Source organism: Ipomoea triloba, chromosome 6, assembly GCF_003576645.1.
Source record: "Ipomoea triloba cultivar NCNSP0323 chromosome 6, ASM357664v1".
NCBI classification, from domain to species: Eukaryota; Viridiplantae; Streptophyta; class Magnoliopsida; order Solanales; family Convolvulaceae; genus Ipomoea; species Ipomoea triloba.
The window spans coordinates 21,224,760-21,242,076 of NC_044921.1; the positions used below are offsets into that span (position 1 = coordinate 21,224,760).

Here is a 17,317-nt window from a genome sequence, read left to right on the forward strand (position 1 = left end):
TCATCCTCAAGAAAAATATAGCTCCATCTCTCTCTCCCTCTCCCTCTCCCTCCCCCTCCCTCTCTCTCTCTGCCTGATTTATCAGGTTTCTCTTCTCTAGAACTTGCCACATTTTTGTTTGATTTCGGTCTCTTCATCCCTACTGATAATCACACTTCATATTTTCTTTTGTCCTTCATTTTCTGTATTTGTTATCTATATATATATTCCGCGTAATTGTTCAGCGTTTAGATTTGGCGTTGCATATTGTTTGATCGTGAGAGATCGGGAGGTGATTCTCAAGTTCCGTTTTCGTTTCTATATACGCGTAGATACAGGAGTTAGGGTTGGGGGTGACTCAAGCACGTGTTGATTTGAGGATACAGGGGAAAATGCCGCATCTGAAGCAACAGGCGGGGATGATGATGCGTGTGGGTTTGTTTATATGCACCAGTTGGTAGATTGGAGATTTTGAATTTCGGAATTGAATGCTGGAGCAGTTGATTCCCTGGCCCGGTGGCTGGCTCGGGATTCATTGAGTTTGTTCGGGGGATCTGCTTAACCGCCAATGGCTGCTTCAGGGAACGAGCCACCGCCTTCTCCGTCGGAACCGCGCTTTTCCAATGGGAAACGACAGCAGCAATGCCTGTCGTCTCCTCCAGATCCGCCTCCGGAGGGGTTTATGCAGAAATTTCGTCTATACGAAACCCGCTCGGTAACAATTATTCATTTTCTGCTATAACTTTGTTTTCATCGGGTGTTTAGTATGAAACTTCAGACATCTTCATAGGTTCAATGGCTTAAGAAGTGACCATCCCAATTCTCTGTTTCCTTTCTTTTCTTTTTATGGCAATTTCAATGTTTTTGGTGCTCTAATAACTCTAGCGAGTTTCACTAGTATAAAGTTTTCACATTTTACAGGATTCTCTAAACTGTTATGTGATTGATAGAATGTTTGTCTTAGTAGAACTATAACCCCACCTATCTGAATGTTTGAATGCTGATAACTGGCTCACAAACAGCTAGATGTCTTAGAAAGCCAGTAAATGCATTTTGAGTTGTGGATGTTTTAAATTTCATTTTTATTTTTATAATAACTTTGTAATTTCGCTGTTAAGACATGAGGTGCATATCCTATGGTTGGCCAATGAGATGAATTTACTGGGTCATATGTGTGTGTATATATCCTGCAAATTATAACTCTAGCAATCTGCGCTCCTGCTTGAAAAATGGTGGTACTTTCTGAAATGTTTTCCTGCATGGGATTCATTTCATTTAATATAATCTTCTCTGCAGAAGTATTACATGATAGGGAGGAACAAGAGTAGAACGTACTGGAGAGTTTTGAAAATTGATAGGACGGAGCCTTCTGAACTTAACATTCGTGAAGATTCTGCCACTTACACTGCAATTGAGTGCTCTGATTTGTTGAGAAGAATACATGAAGGAAACAGATCTACAGGAGGATTGAAGTTTGTCACCACATGTTATGGCATTGTTGGTATGGAGAATTGGAGAGTATGTTGGCCTCATTCATCCATTGCAGGACACTTTTATCTGATGTCAATCTTTGTCATCTTTTCAGGGTTCATAAAATTTTTGGGGCCTTACTACATGTTGCTTATTACAAAGAGGAGGCAGATTGGTGACATTTGTGGTCATACCATATATGCAATCTCTAAGAGTGAGATAATCCCACTTCCAAGTTCTTCTGTTCAGTCAAAGATGGCTAATTATAAGAGTGAAAACAGGTTATGCTCCCTTTGTAATGTTGCTATTTTCTCTACTCTGGAGTTGTTACCATGTTATAATCTATTTGTGATTGCTATTTATCATTTGATTGCAGATGTTTTCTTTTATCTATTTATTTATGATTTTTTTTTTGTCTGTAGTTATTCATGTTATTTCCTGATTTTGGATATTTGTAGATATAAGAAGCTTATGCGTATGGTGGATCTTACAAAGGACTTCTTCTTTAGCTATTCATACCACATAATGAGGAGTCTACAGAAGAACATGTGTGATAATCTAGCGGGGCAAGTCCCATATGGCACCATGTTTGTCTGGAATGAGTTTTTGACCTGTGGAATACGGAATATCCTCCATAATACTTTCTGGACAGTTGCATTGGTCTATGGATTTTTCAAGCAGGTGATTTTGTCAGCTGTCTTGTTGGCTTGCTGAAGATCAATCTTTTTCATCTATTGTCTTCTAGAATTGGTGAATGGTCTGTAGGTGGCTAGCATTTTTCAATTAGGGAAATTTTCTTTTTAAAATTCTCTACCCTGCTTAGTTATTAAAAGAATATGTTTTTCTGTTTGAGATAGCACTGAAAATTTAAGTTCAAAGAATGTGAATTGATAGTTTTCACTTCAGTTCCATCTCTAGTTGGTCAGATGACGTATAAATGTGACAAGCAACTCTCAGCTGCATCATATGTCTTGTATTTTCTTTACAAACTTATAAATGTGATGGATGCTGATCTATTTATGCTTGGTGAGTCCAGTCTACCTTTTCAATATCTGGGCGGTACTTCAAATTGGCACTTATTGCGCGGCGTTCACGCCATTATGCTGGCACAAGGTCAGTATTTAAATGTATCTATAGTGTATATTGCATATCATTAGTATTCTTATGGCCATGGATTCTTGTTAAAGATTATGTTATTTGATACAATTTTGCATTTTTGTTTATGGAGCAGTTTGGAGAATTACTAATATGTCTGAAAACTGAAAACTATATAAATGCTTATATATCACATATGATCACATATTTTAGTGGTCTGGGGTTGCTTTCCAACATTCTGGCATGTAACATGGATGATACATTGAGGAAAGTCAAAAGTATCCATGTCCCATCTGTTTTGGGAAGCCTTGTTTTTGAAATTTTATGTAACTAGGCTCTTGATAACAATATATCAACTTCACTTGACTTTCAGGGACTGTCATTGGTCTTTGCTTGACAAACATAAACTATGACTACAGTTCTGATGATGTTACCTCACCAAAATAAGGAATCTGCTCAGTAGTTTTCTTTTTACTATTCTACGTCATTGGTGATGCTTACTAACTCCCTTCTTTTGATTAGATATCTTAAACGAGGGGTGAATGAAAAGGGCAGAGTAGCCAATGATGTTGAGACGGAGCAAATTGTATTTGAGGATGTTGCAGAAGGTTCCCCAATGCAGATTAGCTCTGTTGTCCAAAATCGTGGGTCAATTCCACTCTTTTGGTCACAGGAAACATCACGCCTAAATATTAAGCCTGATATAATACGTATGATATAGCAACTTCATGCTTACATGGCTAATCTTTTCTAATCCAATATTTTCACACTAATATTTATTTCATTCAGTGTCAAAGAAAGATCAAACTTATGAAGCAACCAGACTGCACTTTGAGAACCTCGCCAAGAGATATGGGAACCCCATAATTATTTTGAATCTAATAAAGGTTTGGGAGATTTTATCACTGTATGCTGTAATTTTACTACCTATTGGAAGAGCTTTTATCATGTATTCTGAGCAAGTTTTGCATCAAAGATTTTGGTTATAGGAATTGCACAATTGTGAAAGACTGAGGAGTTTGGATCCTTTTATCTCATAAATGCAAACTTCACAGCTCATTTTTCTAACATAAATTCACACTAAAAGACAAACAAAAAGCAAAAAAAGACGCAAACATCTAACATGATCTCTGTCTTGACAGACTCATGAAAAAAGACCCCGGGAATCCATTCTTCGTACTGAGTTTGCTAATGCAATTGAATCCATCAATAAGAATCTATCAGAAGAACATCGTCTTAGGTTCCTGCACTGGGATTTGCACAAACATTCTCGACGGTGTGTATTGTTTTCTATCTTTTTTCACTTTCCCAATTTTGTTGCTAAGCATCCAATTTTCATTCCACTTTCTTCTCTTTTTTCCCTTTTCCAGCAAAGCAACAAATGTCCTGTTTTTCCTTGGGAAAGTGGCTACATATGCGTTGAATTTGACAGGCTTCTTCTACTGTCAAGCCACACCACCCTTAGGATCTGAAGGTCCAAGATGGCCTTGTCTTGAGTAAGTTTGCTCGTCCAGGAAAATATCGGATGCTGATAAATTGCATTGAGATCTCCTCTTCATTATTTATTATTGTTGTTGTTTTCCCTTGCTAATCAAACTGTGTGAAGAGTTTACAATTATGCGTGGCACAGGAGTTCTGATTCAAGCTATAAGGACCGATTGAGACACTGTAACCCAGATAATGAGAAACATGGTGATGATGAAAATAGTGACTCAGATAGTTCTGAAGGGAAAGCTAATGGTAATCCTTCCATTAAACCTCCAATGTTACAGAATGGAGTGCTCAGAACAAATTGCATAGATTGCTTGGACAGAACTAATGTGGCACAATATGCATATGGTTTGGCTGCTTTGGGTCATCAGCTTTGTGCTTTGGGGGTTACAAGTTCCCCAAAGATTGACCTTGATGATCCTTTGGCTGACGATTTAATGGGATTCTATGAGAGAATGGGTGATACACTAGCTCATCAATATGGTGGCTCTGCTGCTCATAATAAGGTAAGTCTAACATCACTTTGTTAGCTGGCAGTCAGTTCTGTTAAGTGTACTTGGATTGAGTGTGGATGCATTTACAATTTATATTTTCTCTGAAGTGTGAATTTACATAGTTTCTTTGTCAGTTTCCATTCCAAACCTACTATTGATGCCTTGTATTTTGTTATTCTCTAGATTTTCTCTGAGAGAAGGGGTCAGTGGAAAGCTGCAACTCAATCACAGGAGTTCTTCAGAACTCTTCAGAGATACTACAACAATGCATATTTGGATGCAGAGAAACAGAATGCTATTAATATGTAAGTCCATTATTGCTGCTATCTTGTACTCTCTTTTTTTTTTTTTCTTGTTTCACTGGGCTTAAGGGACTTGGAAGAACGGGAAGATGTTTAGAGCATTCTATATGTTATCCAGATGCTTATCCTCCCTTCTAAACTACCTTGAATGCTCTAAGATTTGTTTAATATTGATTGAGGTGAATTTCTTTGGATTTGACTAACCAGTGATGGAAATTTCTGAGCAGATTCTTGGGGCACTTTCAGCCTCAAGAAGGAAACCCTGACATTTGGGAGTTGGACTCTGACCAGCATTACAATGTCGGTAGGCATGGAGAGTCAAATGTTGATGAATATGGAAGGTATAGTGATGGGTGAACTTTTTATAGCTGGACATGTTTATTGGGTTATGTTAGGATGATAAGCTTTTGGTATATTCGGTAGAAGTTTAAACTCTAAAGTTCTTTCCTTCCTCCCCTTTAGACACTGATACAGAATAGACAACACACAACTTGAACAATCACAACAGATCATGGCTCTCATTTTAGAATTCACCTTCCACAATTAACAGACCTTAAATTCCTTTCTTGATCTTGATGTGATTTTTCTTGCTTGCATTTTGTACACTGATGTGTCTGGGCGTATGCTTTTCTCAAGCAGGTCTCTCTTCAAAAGATCATTCTCAGATGGGAATATTCTTCATGAAAGCCAATCGCCCATACCTACCAGGACCTTTGAAAAGGATTTTTCTAATGCTGACTTTTCTGATCAATCACAAGGAAGCAAACTGCCCTCTGAATCAACACCGGAAATTTCAACTTGTGGAAGTGGTTTGACATATTCTAGGTATTATAAGCAAGTTAATGAATCCCCACTTCCATTTCTTTCTTGTCCACACTGAGAATATTTGTTTACTTTTTACCTTCTAATTTCCTGTTCAGGTATACTCCCTCTATGCCTGCAAGGGAGCTTTTTGTAGACCTGCCAAGAGATAGATGCATTGAACACGAAAATGGGGATGCATCTGATTGCTCAAACTTTGTTGACTTAGACTGGCTTTCTTCTTCTGGAAATTCCTGTGAGGAAGAGCTATTAGAAAGGTAATTAGTTTGCAACAACTCAGTTATATTCTAGGCTCAAATTTCACAAATTAGGACTTGGCTGTCTATATATGCGAGGAAGTCAGCTCAGCTGCAGCAATTTTCATTTTTTCAATCTGAAAAGACAAGTAAACCCTTTTGGTGTTTCTGTCATTTGTTTTTCGCATACATATTCCTTATAATGTATCTCAAAAAGGTAGAACCTGCCCCTAGAAAATATTAATCCTTGTTCTCGCTTTCAACAGAAAGGGATACAATGTTCCCAAAAATTTTCTTCTTGTTCACCCTTCTCCCTGTAAAGTAGTCTGATATTATTAGAACCTGGCTCTAATGCCAAAAAGATAAGAATTTGTTGTTGGAAAATATTAAATTTTTATTCACTCTTTCAACAGGGCAACCGTTTATATAGGCAAGGAATGCTACTGAAAGAGGAAACAAAAAGTACCTAATAATTGAAAAATGGAAAGTTAGTGAATAAATTAGAGGAATTCCAGCTACAGATTTGGAAGTTAAAAATAGAAAGAATAATAACAGAATCAGAGAACTCAGGAAAGCAAATAAAAAACTTTCCTTTTAACAATGTCTATGGATCTTAGTGAAGGTAAATATTACTATATTGTAATGTGTTCCTGACTCTTAACTCTTAAGTTGGCCTTAAAAGTGGTTATGAAGTGTGATAGTGGTTTGTGGAAATGGTCAAATGGATGAATTGGGTAAATCATGAATGACATTAATTGCTGGATAGAGTTATTCATGGTATCCTGCAACGTACTCAAAACTGTCCATTGCAGGACAGGTAACCTTTTAATTCATTCCATTTGGACTTGCTTATACTATGCAATAAATTTATTGCTAAAACTGGAAGTTCATTATTTTTGCTGCAGATCGATGTACACAATCTCTCCAATTGCTGGTATGTCATCAGATAATGTTGTCAATGAAATGGCTGGAGAATCTACCCCTTCCACCAGTGAGGGTGAATCTAGTACAAAGGTCAGTAACCTTTTCTTCTACCTTTAACTAGTAGCACTAACATGAACATAAATTTCCAGAGATATGGTATTTCACACTGAGGCATGACATGTTTAATTTCATTTGTGACAGTTACCCTTTGTACCTTCTTTATTAGTGAGCTTGTCCTTTAAATTCCTAGTTTGATTGTAGTTAATTTCTTATAAATTCCCAGTTTCACTTTGTGTGTGTGTTTACTCTTGAGAGAATGGGGTGTGTTAATTTATTGCAAGACACAGTTACTTTTTCTGAGTGCATTTCTCTACATCATGAAACAAGATCTAAAGGAACAGCATGATGCTCCTTCAATTTATTTTTGGTACTAAAGACAAAGGAAACCAAACTAGATTCTCAGGGTTTCCACCCCCATTTGCATTTTCAAGGGGAAGTTTTATGCTTCCTTCAATGGGCTCAACTAGTCTTGTCTAAAGTCTATATGACCGAGCTGTTCAATACATAGCACTCCTCTTTTGACTTCTTGATTTTAATTTGAGCGTATCCTTTTTCTTTTGGTAAACAAGAAATGCCAACACAGTTGTGTACAGATTACATTAATATATCTCTGTCTGCATTTCCTTTGCATGTTTTTTATTAAGCAAGCCCCTGCTGTATTTGTAGGGCAAGAGGTATGCTGGAGTAGAGCTACCTTACAAGGACACCCATATTTATGAAGTTCTCGAGGAATTTTCAGATAGTTTTGTGTGTTGGGTTACCTATGGAGAGACACTTTGTCATTGATGTCATTTTCTGCATTTGGACACACATTTGAGCTGAACAAATCGATTTTCTAGAAGTGCATTTGACTCTGAAGGGTACCAAAACTGGGAGGATAACCCGTTGTGGCGGGTTCTTAGTTGTATGATTTTCCAGAGAGATCAGCCAAGCTTATACTTTAGTACGGAACTACTGACACTGCATAGCCGATGATTCTACAAAAATTCTTTCAGGAGGGCAAGCACGCCTTCCTCATTTCTTTTCCCGTCCTTTCTTCTGGAATGTGTTTACTTATTGTAAATATTACATGGTTTTGACCTGTGAGAGCTTCACTAAGTATAGTCTTTAGGCCAATTAATTCAATAACATGTACGTGTTTGTATTGGTAACAACAGTTCATACTGCAAATATGTTACACTATCTGTATTAAACTTTGTTTCCTGTGATGTTTGTTAAGTATGCAAATAAGGCTTCCAGCCATTTTCTTGGTAAACTGGAATTCAAGCTGGATATGATAGGAATGCTCCTGAGATTCTCAAGGACACAGTTCATATATATATATGTGTGTGTGTGTGTGTGTGTGTATTGGTGAATTTTTAAAGAATAGACTTAATACTAAATTAATACTCGTACTTAAAATGAATGGAAAAAAAGAACAAATTTTTGACTGAGTGCAAATGAGTCTTAGAGAACAAAAAGGAATTTAACATTTCATGTCAAAGTAGTGATACAAACTGCAATGTAAACTATCATTCTGACAAAAAAAATAAGCAAACTCAAATGAGAAAGTTACTATTGATGCTCAACGGACTCAAGCTTCAACCTCACATAGGAGAGAATTACCCAATTTGTGGGTATTCAATCTAGCCAAGTATGGGGAAGATACGGGTAACATGTTCCAACGGGACACCATCACTTGTGTTTTTCTTCAGTGCTGGATGGTTGAACTCATTTTGGGGGATGGTGATGAGTTGGCCCCTGCCATGACCTTTCTCTATGACCCAGCCATAATTTGACACTTGGTGTTCAAGGAACTTGTCCAGAGAAAGACCTTCAATGTTAATGGCCTGTCATATGGCAATTATACAGCATTTAATTAATATTTTTCTGCCAAAAAGACTATGGATTTGAGAAGAGAGACACCACACAAATACACAGAACTTGAGTAATAATCTAAACCCAACTTTAAACTTAGAAATAAATACTCTGTAATACAGAACCTTGTGAGTGAAGTCAAACAGACTATAAAAATAGCAAATTGTCGTGCCTAAGCTACATTGCTACACATTTCAGAGGTTAGCTACATTGTCCCGGCCATTTTCCACACTTGTATATAGTTTTCCCAAATTTGTAGAACATTCCAAAATTATATAGAGATGTAGAGATTCATAGAATCTTCAGGAATATTATAAAAACCAAAGGATTGTATAGAATTGTTGATCCAAGTTCCAAGCATGTTTACAAGTTCTTGGCACTATTTTTTACTAAATGAGAATGATGCCATATATGCTATAGTTCGATCTTCACAATAAGCACTCAATTGTGTGCCAGAAAATAAAATTAAAAAATGAAAAAGCATACCTCGGCAAGAACAGACCGAGGGACCTTTTGGTAGGTCAGTGAAAGAACATGAATCGCATACATTTGAATTGCATGTTCAAAACCTGCAAAAAATATTCCAATAGTTGTAATTTCACTTATTCATTGTTTGAGGTGCAACATATTGTAATACCATATATGAGTTGATAAGCAAGCGCCCAAGGACCAAGAAAATTTATTAGACACCTACCTGGCACAACTTCTACTATATGACGACTCTTAGCTGCCTCATCCCAAAATTGGCGGAATCTTGCTGTCTGCATAGAAAGATTGGTTGCTATGAACTTGGTTATTATTCCCATGACGGATAGCTATTAGTAAATAATGCTATTTAACTTTAACGTACCTCCAAGTAGTGTGAGAGAACAATTAGAGTCTTGAACTGTTCTTCCATTTGCTGGTCATTAAAAATAAACATTATTCAACGGTTTCAACCATTTAAACTACATATACTTATTGCCCAATGCTCCAATGGTATTAAAAAGACAGAGAAGGTGGAACGATAAACAACACTTGGCACTAAGGCCTGAGAACTAGAAAAGGCGAATGGCAGATGAGCCAACTGGGCAACTAAAGAGTTGTCCTTTAAAAACTAAAGGACTGCTGAGTATTAAATATAATAGTTGATCAAAGAAATTGTATCTTTCACCAAAAGCATTAAAAAAACAAAGTTTGTTTTGAACCAACTATACAAAGTTAAAGGTTTTTATTCTGTATTCATATCCATTTTTTATAATTTTAACAAACAAAAACATCAGAGACTGCATACTTGTAAAAACATCCAGGCTTAAAAATTTGTTAGATATGAAATAATAATAATATGATTAATGTCACAATGAGAATTCATATATACTCCTTATACATACCACTCGTTCTGGGATTAGAAAAAGGCAAAGGCTGAAATCTGGCGCTGGCATGGCCATCAGAGCCTGCCTCAAATCAAAAGAACCAGAAATTTAACAAAGAGAAGTAAACCAAATTAGGATTAATTAATGTCAATTGTCTAAAAAGAAATATCACTCAATGCTTTTCATTTATAAATATAAAACAAGAACTTGATATACCTTGACCAAAATGCGAGCAACAATTTGTGTACTGATCCTCTCAGGCTCAAACTACAATCACCAGAACAGTACCCCCAAAAAATCAGCTTTAAAAATATTTATATAGATTCCAGCATCAAATTAGATCCCTACAAGTCCACAAGAGAATATGAAGAGCCTAAAACTGACCTGATAAAGACGCAAAAGGCAAAGATTTGCATCCAAATTATAAGTCTGCGAAGAAACCTAATTTAAACCGAAAACCGAAAACTTCATTAGCACGAGAAAAAATAGCTTAAGCAATCTGTAGATTAATCAGAAGCGTTACAAAATCTGATCTGGACGTTATTGTAATTCGGACCTGTTCATTGACGTAGTTCTCGAGATCAGGGAGGATGTCTGGATTGTAAGGATTGACGACGATGAGTTGCTCCACCGTGTATGACAGCGACGACGGCTGATTTTGTCCAGCCACCTCTCTCCCCATTTTCTGAAGCTTCTCGACGATTCAAACACGCAGCGCCCGCCGGTGAGATTTTCCGAGCTCAAGTTTACAGCTGCAGAGGTTTCTAGGGCTTAAAGGCTGGTAGTGGCGGACGAAGCGTTCATAAATATACCTCTCTCTATTTTAATTTTCCTTTCCTTTTATTTTTTTTTCTGCTACAAAATAATTATTTTTTTTTAAATTACACTTTTCGTCCTAAATTATATTATAATTGTAGAATTCGTCTCTAAGTGATTGTCATGCGTTGCACTTTTGTTTCTTTCATGCTTATTTTTTATTCTGAATTACAAGATAATATAGAGAGTATGAATTAGAATAAATTAACAAATTTTGAGTTATTACTTTAATATTATTTTTAATGTTTATTTATTCATATTAAAGATTTTGAGACTTATATGCCTTTGTCTTATTATATTATTTAAATTTTCCAATAGTGTGTGGGAATTATACTTTTTTTTTTTTTGAACAAGTGGGAATCAAACTAGATATCCATTTTAACCACTATTTGAAGATGTGCACAGAATAAATTATCTTGTGATCTTAGGCAGCAAACGACCATAAGGAGGTAAACCAATCTAGATTGTCCATAACTAACCGACTCAAATAAAAATGACCGGTGGAACACTATCAGTGAGAGTCAAACTTGGAATCTCGTGGTTACCAAATCAATAACCTAACCAAGTTGGCTTTCATTCTTGAAAATCAACATTATTTTATTAATTTCATATTAGCAACTGCTCTAAACCAGGGCTACCATATTCATACTAAACATGGTAAGAGATATTACACACAATACTAGTTGAGTCATCATGGTAGTTGTTCTTCTTTACAAGTGTAACAGATTAGATATCAGGCTCCAACCCAACCATGTTTTCTTGTCACAAGGAGAAACAAAGTTGAGCTCAAACATCTCCTTGGAAACAGGCTCTTCTGTTTCCCAGAATCCCACAAGCTTCGCGACGATTTGTGCACTTTCCTGCACATTCTCCATGCTAAGAGGATCAGACCAGAGTTTATTCACAAACAACAGCCTCCTCTTTTGTTTCCCATCAACTGGAATATCCCACTTTATGTAAAGCATTTCCCTCTCTTCTGCACTAAGCTTTGTATTCACCCTCCTTGCTAGGTATTCCCTCTCCTGCTTCAGGGCTTTAATGCTGTGTTCATAAATTTGTGTATGTTAAATGTTACAGTGTTTCTGTTAAGCGTTAACTAGACAATGCTATAATCAGTTGGAAATTTCGATTTATAATACCTTGATGACACATAGCTTGCAGGATCATCGCCTAAAAGTGCTGGACTAGCATTTCCTAGCTCTGCCAGATGCTGCTCCAACCATGTCAGCCTTCTGAGCTCAACTTCCATATATATCTGATCTGAAGGATCTCCTTTAAACAACAGATAAAACTGAGTCCGGTGCACCAATGGCACGTGACATAAGTGCCACAACATTATGATTTGCTTTCTTTGATCCTCAAATATCAAGTGCCATGATGCGGGAGATTGGTCGACAAACTCAGTTTGCTCAATTGCAGCATCATTTGCTTCCAACTCTAATACCTGATCATATGAAAAGGCATATGGAGATTATTTACAGCATAAACTAGATAGTCTAATCTAAAGCATATCCTAAAAAAGACACATTTACAGCATAAACTAGATCGTCTAATCTAAGGCATATATCCTAAAAAAGATGGACCAGCATGAAGAAACAATTTGTCACCTGGCAAACTAGTAGTTGTTTTTGGTATTGGAGCTTAACCACCCGCTCCTTTAGCTCAGTAACATAGGCTTTAATGTTCCTAATGTTGTCCTCGGTTGCTTTCTTAAACATCCTTTGCATTTTCTTAACACTAACAGAGTTTGATTGTTTTGAATCAGGGGTACCCTTCGCTGACGAGATGTAGCTAGATTCCTTACTTCTCTGGTCATGAAATTCATCGCTGTCCTCTGGGGCCTTGTTCTCAACTTCATTATACACTACATCACGTGTAGAAGACATAGGTGAACATGGAGACCGTATTAGATTTGGCATGTTGCCAGTATTGCTCAGGACCTTTTTCTTTCTTGATGGAGTCCTTGACTCAGGAGTTTCATCACCACTTGGAAGATGCATAACTAATTTGTCTATTGATCTTTGGACACTCTCGAGCTTCATCTCCAAAGCTTTAAAGCTGCTTTCTTGGGATTTCAACCGGGCAATCTCCTCTTTGAGGCTAGCTTTATCTTTTATTTGAATTTTCTCTGGAACAGAATTTACTCTGTGTGTGCCCTTTATGTCAGATAGCAATTTTGCAATAGTTTCTGTGGCACCTTGACTCCCAATTCGGTGAGATGCAAACTCTTTATGAAGTAACTCAAGTGCATGGGTTGCTTCTTCACCAATCTGCCTCAGCCTCATTTCAAGCTTTCTAATTTCATTCACCAGCATTGAGAGATCTGTAGAACCGGCTGAGTGCCTAACTGCAGCATTTCTCCCAAATAACTTGTGACTTCTCTGCGTTCTTGAGATAGGCCCATTAAAACCTTTTTCGTTTTCAGTTGAAAAAGAAAGACATCTAACTACTTGATGAGAAGGCCCTTGATCATCTGAACCCTGCAACACCAAAAGCTTAAACTTCAGTTGATTTATGTTTATCATGGAGTTTTTTTTTTTTTGTTCGGGGGAAGAGCGAAGCAAGTTTGCTGAGATACATCCCATTCTCCTTACCTTGATCTCTTTTCTTGCACTTCTTTCTTGTTCAAGCTGGGATTGAGCATTGTCCCTTTGACGTTTCAGTTCATTTATCTCTTGCTCCATCTGCAACTCAAAATACATCCATCAGAATAATACCATCACTTCTGCTTCAACTTGACTATATGATTAAGATACTTGAAAGACAAAACAGTCTTGTAGCTGGCACAATTTAATACATTCTTGATAGAAAGCAAATGATGCTACATGTCAGTTTGTAATGCCGGTAAAAGTGTAAAACTTTAGCTAGGATGCTCACTACATTGAAGAGTCCTCACTTTACCTGCTGGATTTTCGTTTCCTTTTCCAACAGTAAGGATTTTAGACATGGAGAAGCACAGGAATCAGGAGTTCGGAGCTCTGCTTCAAGTCTAGCAACTTCTTTTTGCAACTTTTTCACTAATTGCTTCTCTGCAACTACCTAAACATTGGTAAACATTGGTAATGAAAAATACACATCACTATTTAGTACCCTTTGCCAGTTGGCTCATATAGTGATATAGGTAGAAACATAAAAAGACTACTCCAAGTAGACATAGAAATTTCCTTCTGAAAGTTAATTTAGTGCAAGTATCAGACATAAAGGAGAAGCAAATCTAGAAGACAGAAGGTTATACAAAAGCATACCATGTTTACTTGGGCACTATTTGTGACTTCTTTTGCACTGGTTGCAAATGAAAGCGTGTTACGAGATTGCTCCACATGACTTAAAGCAGGGCTCATAGTGCAGATGATTGCAGTTCGAGCATTTCCCCCGAGAGAGGGCTGTAATATCCTTGTCAGTTTTGAATCTCTGTAGGGAATGTGACCATTCCTCCTTCCACCACTGCAAAAGAAATCCAGCAAGTAAACTACTCCAGCCCCTTATTTCAAGACAGATAATCCAAAATCACTTGATACAACAAAATATCAAGAGATGCCACAAACTAATTTACAGAGAATGACCAAGTGACATAACTAAAAAGCTGAATTGGGATTGAAGTCTTATAGACATAACCATTTAGATAATCTGTGATGCAAAATGACTGAAGAGAGAACTGTAATCCATGTAGCTGATCCCAACTAAATTGGTATTATGTCTTATAAAACTGAGACTAGTAGTAGTCTACCATTGATAAAATAGAGCACACCTGCATCAATTCTGTCTACTATTCTTCATGAAGGAAACTGGTTATCAGAAAAGAATAGAAAACGATTCTCATATGCAAAAGAATTAAAGGAAGACACATAATCCATGTAGATGACCCAGCTAAATTGAAATTAAGTACTGCACAAATCCATCAATCATTTGCAAGCATTCTCTTACCTTAGCTTCCTAATTACAGTGGTCAAAGTCAGCAAACTTCTATTTATGTGGCTTCCTTCCTTCAACCTTGTACCACCTGCACTTGTTTGTGAAGCACGCTCACTTCCGGCAAGATCCACAAGATTCTGCACATTGCCAACATTAATATATGAAAGATCCAAATTCATGCTCAAGTTAAGAAAATTTAGCACTGTATGACAAAGACATACCAGAGTTGCTAAAAGGGACTTTACTTGCCCAGAGTTTTCTCTAATACTGCTATCAATGGTCTGGGAAGAATAAATTAATGAACAAGTCATGAAATGTCAAGTGCAATTGCATGCTTAGGATTCAAAATAAAGTAGGTTAATGATCAACACTATCCATGGAGGTAAAGGGACTTGAGGTAACTATAAATAATTTCATGCTTTTACCATAATTCACAAAGACAATTATGAAGAAAAGGAAAGAAGCAGCTTGTATTAAGAGCAACTAATCATTGGCAGCTTTGTACTGAATTTACAGGATTTATGAGAAGCTAAATTATTAGCATTAGCTTTGAACAGACAACATCTATTTTTGTGATCTATCCATTGGCAGTAAAGCTTAGTAAGGAGGAACAAGAATGAAAAAGATCTTCAATGAAAGCCCAAAAGAGGAACACAGAAATAAGCTTACCAGCCTAATTATCTGATGTGACCTTGAGCTCTTGTCATTTAGAGCAGTTTCTCCCACTTGTCTTTGAGCTGCAACCATAGGTGTTTGTGAGTACATGATCAAATTCATAAGATAATTTTATAGTATAAAATTTTTCTCAATGCAGATGCTTTAAAAAGGTTATATTGCAGAGTACCAATGACACAGGATCTACCTTCACAAATTTTAATTAGATGCCTTAAGTGCTGGTCATCCTCAACAATCTCTTCAATTAGTTTTTCAACTATAGTTCCCTTCTGTAGTCACAAATCTAAATTTCTAGTCAAACAATATTAAGAAAAGCAATCATACACAGCTTCCTTTCAAAAACACATACCTCAGGATCATCCAATAAACGAAGTGAGCCAGACTCATTGTTCAATAGGTCTATTACAGTCTCATTGTAGATCTCTAAGGCAGAAAATTTCAAGACAAAGTCCCTTTCTACCGTCTGTAAGACAAGATGAAATCAAAGAAATTTCTTCACTACCAAAATTCAAATACAACATTGAATTATGTTCTCCGTGAAACAAACAAACTGCAAAATATTATAGGAGATTAATAGCTTACATTTTTTATGTGTTCATAAATGTCCTTAACAACATTTTCAGTAATTCCCCTCATTGTAAATGTCTTTCCACTACTTGTCTGCCCATAGGCGAAAATTGTTGCTGTTGGAGAATGCAAAATGTCAAGGCAAGTGAAATATATAGAAAACCAAAATTTAAAAGTGAAAATCAGCTCTTTACCATTAATTCCACTCAATGCGGAGAGAGCAACATCTCTTGCCCCTTCTTCATAGACCTTTCGAGTCGAACAGATTGGTCCAAAGACGAAATCTGTCAAGTAGGTTACCCATACACAACTACATAAGCAAACAAAATTTCAAAGATAAAATCTCTAACAAAAGTCATCTATCAAGGTTCAACCACAGAATTTTGCTACGTACCAAAGGAGTATGATCCTGAATGGCGTTCATGATTCAAGTTCTTTGAAACAATGGTGTGGTCACTAGGGAAATCCCAGGCAACAAGATCATAAGAAGCTTGTTCTTTTGGGCTCAACGGCCTCACACGAATAGTAACAAGAATCTTCTCTTCGCTGACCTTTGCTTTACCTGGAGTACACTGGGGAGTCCTATTGACAGCAGCACGTGAAGGAGTCCTCCTACTAATCTTTGACAATGGTGGCGTTCCTATTGTCATCTTGAGAAACTATAACATTCTGTAAAAAGAGTTAGCAACAATAGGCAGATAATTCATTTGTACCCTACACAAATTCTGAAACCATCACCCACATTCCCCAAAGAAACTAACTAAAAAGAACTGCAAATAGTTCTCTAATGCAATTAAACTAATAGTGTCATTTCATCCAACACTTAAGCGGCACTACTCAGTTTACCCAGAACCTAGTGTGTATGCAATTATTAGACAAATTTATCAAATACTTATGCGAGCATCAAGAAATCAAGAAGCACAGATTAAGAAGAGCAGCGCATTTTCCCAGCTAATCCAAATTGTGAGTAAAATGGAACACGAAATAGCCTATGAAAACCCAGACTAACACACATAGGCAGTTTCTACAGGGCAAATAAACAAGAAAGCTACGTATTTACCAGAGAAATAACTTGAAGAGCTCTTGAGGATTACACAAAACTTGTCCCGGGAATGCGAAAACTTGAAGCGGAAGTTGAATCCCAGGATCAAGATGAACTGTTCGTGTGAAAATTTGTTTTTCTTTGACTTTCTTCAGGAGATTTCCCCAAGTGGAGACGTGAAATGGATCTCTAGTTTTTTGAGTTTGCACAAGGAAAGTAACGG

At 36.8% G+C, this 17,317-nt stretch overlaps 3 protein-coding genes across 3 annotated transcripts; 1 reads left to right on the forward strand and 2 right to left on the reverse strand.

The window, feature by feature from the left end:
• LOC116022914 (phosphoinositide phosphatase SAC4) lies at positions 1-8,128 on the forward strand. Its single transcript, XM_031263825.1, has 16 exons — positions 1-694; positions 1,276-1,480; positions 1,565-1,730; positions 1,908-2,130; positions 2,486-2,562; positions 3,067-3,254; positions 3,334-3,431; positions 3,687-3,820; positions 3,915-4,040; positions 4,175-4,541; positions 4,713-4,834; positions 5,059-5,172; positions 5,471-5,656; positions 5,752-5,910; positions 6,795-6,903; positions 7,540-8,128. Exons 1-16 carry the CDS (start codon positions 548-550, stop codon positions 7,657-7,659), a joined length of 2,541 nt encoding a protein of 846 aa, XP_031119685.1. The 5' UTR covers positions 1-547; the 3' UTR covers positions 7,660-8,128.
• Positions 8,129-8,278: 150 nt separating this feature from the next.
• Positions 8,279-10,871, reverse strand: LOC116022915 (eukaryotic translation initiation factor 3 subunit K). Its single transcript, XM_031263827.1, has 8 exons — positions 10,639-10,871; positions 10,467-10,523; positions 10,299-10,349; positions 10,101-10,163; positions 9,581-9,631; positions 9,425-9,491; positions 9,217-9,299; positions 8,279-8,702 (listed from the first exon to the last, which is right to left on the reverse strand). Exons 1-8 carry the CDS (start codon positions 10,762-10,764, stop codon positions 8,499-8,501), a joined length of 702 nt encoding a protein of 233 aa, XP_031119687.1. The 5' UTR covers positions 10,765-10,871; the 3' UTR covers positions 8,279-8,498.
• A 600-nt stretch (positions 10,872-11,471) lies between these two features.
• LOC116022029 (kinesin-like protein NACK2) lies at positions 11,472-17,295 on the reverse strand. Its single transcript, XM_031262576.1, has 15 exons — positions 17,113-17,295; positions 16,447-16,721; positions 16,247-16,336; positions 16,068-16,168; positions 15,835-15,948; positions 15,673-15,754; positions 15,480-15,547; positions 15,032-15,091; positions 14,823-14,947; positions 14,144-14,342; positions 13,800-13,937; positions 13,493-13,582; positions 12,506-13,378; positions 12,038-12,342; positions 11,472-11,939 (listed from the first exon to the last, which is right to left on the reverse strand). The coding sequence occupies exons 2-15, from the start codon at positions 16,700-16,702 to the stop codon at positions 11,609-11,611; spliced, it is 2,832 nt and encodes a 943-aa protein (XP_031118436.1). The 5' UTR covers positions 16,703-16,721; positions 17,113-17,295; the 3' UTR covers positions 11,472-11,608.
• Between the last annotated feature and the right edge of the window lie 22 nt (positions 17,296-17,317).

Coding starts and splice junctions, on each gene's coding strand:
- LOC116022914 (XM_031263825.1), top strand. CDS start 548: ATGGCTGCTTCAGGGAACGAGCCACCGCCTTCTCCGTCGGAACCGCGC. Junction 3,255..3,333: donor TATTAAGCCTGATATAATAC/GTATGATATAGC, acceptor TATTTCATTCAG/TGTCAAAGAAAGATCAAACT. Junction 6,904..7,539: donor AGGGTGAATCTAGTACAAAG/GTCAGTAACCTT, acceptor CTGTATTTGTAG/GGCAAGAGGTATGCTGGAGT.
- LOC116022915 (XM_031263827.1), bottom strand. CDS start 10,764: ATGGGGAGAGAGGTGGCTGGACAAAATCAGCCGTCGTCGCTGTCATAC. Junction 10,350..10,466: donor GCCTTTTGCGTCTTTATCAG/GTCAGTTTTAGG, acceptor TGGTGATTGTAG/TTTGAGCCTGAGAGGATCAG. Junction 8,703..9,216: donor CTCGGTCTGTTCTTGCCGAG/GTATGCTTTTTC, acceptor GCCATATGACAG/GCCATTAACATTGAAGGTCT.
- LOC116022029 (XM_031262576.1), bottom strand. CDS start 16,702: ATGACAATAGGAACGCCACCATTGTCAAAGATTAGTAGGAGGACTCCT. Junction 15,092..15,479: donor CACATCAGATAATTAGGCTG/GTAAGCTTATTT, acceptor TATTCTTCCCAG/ACCATTGATAGCAGTATTAG. Junction 13,938..14,143: donor ATAGTGCCCAAGTAAACATG/GTATGCTTTTGT, acceptor ACCAATGTTTAG/GTAGTTGCAGAGAAGCAATT.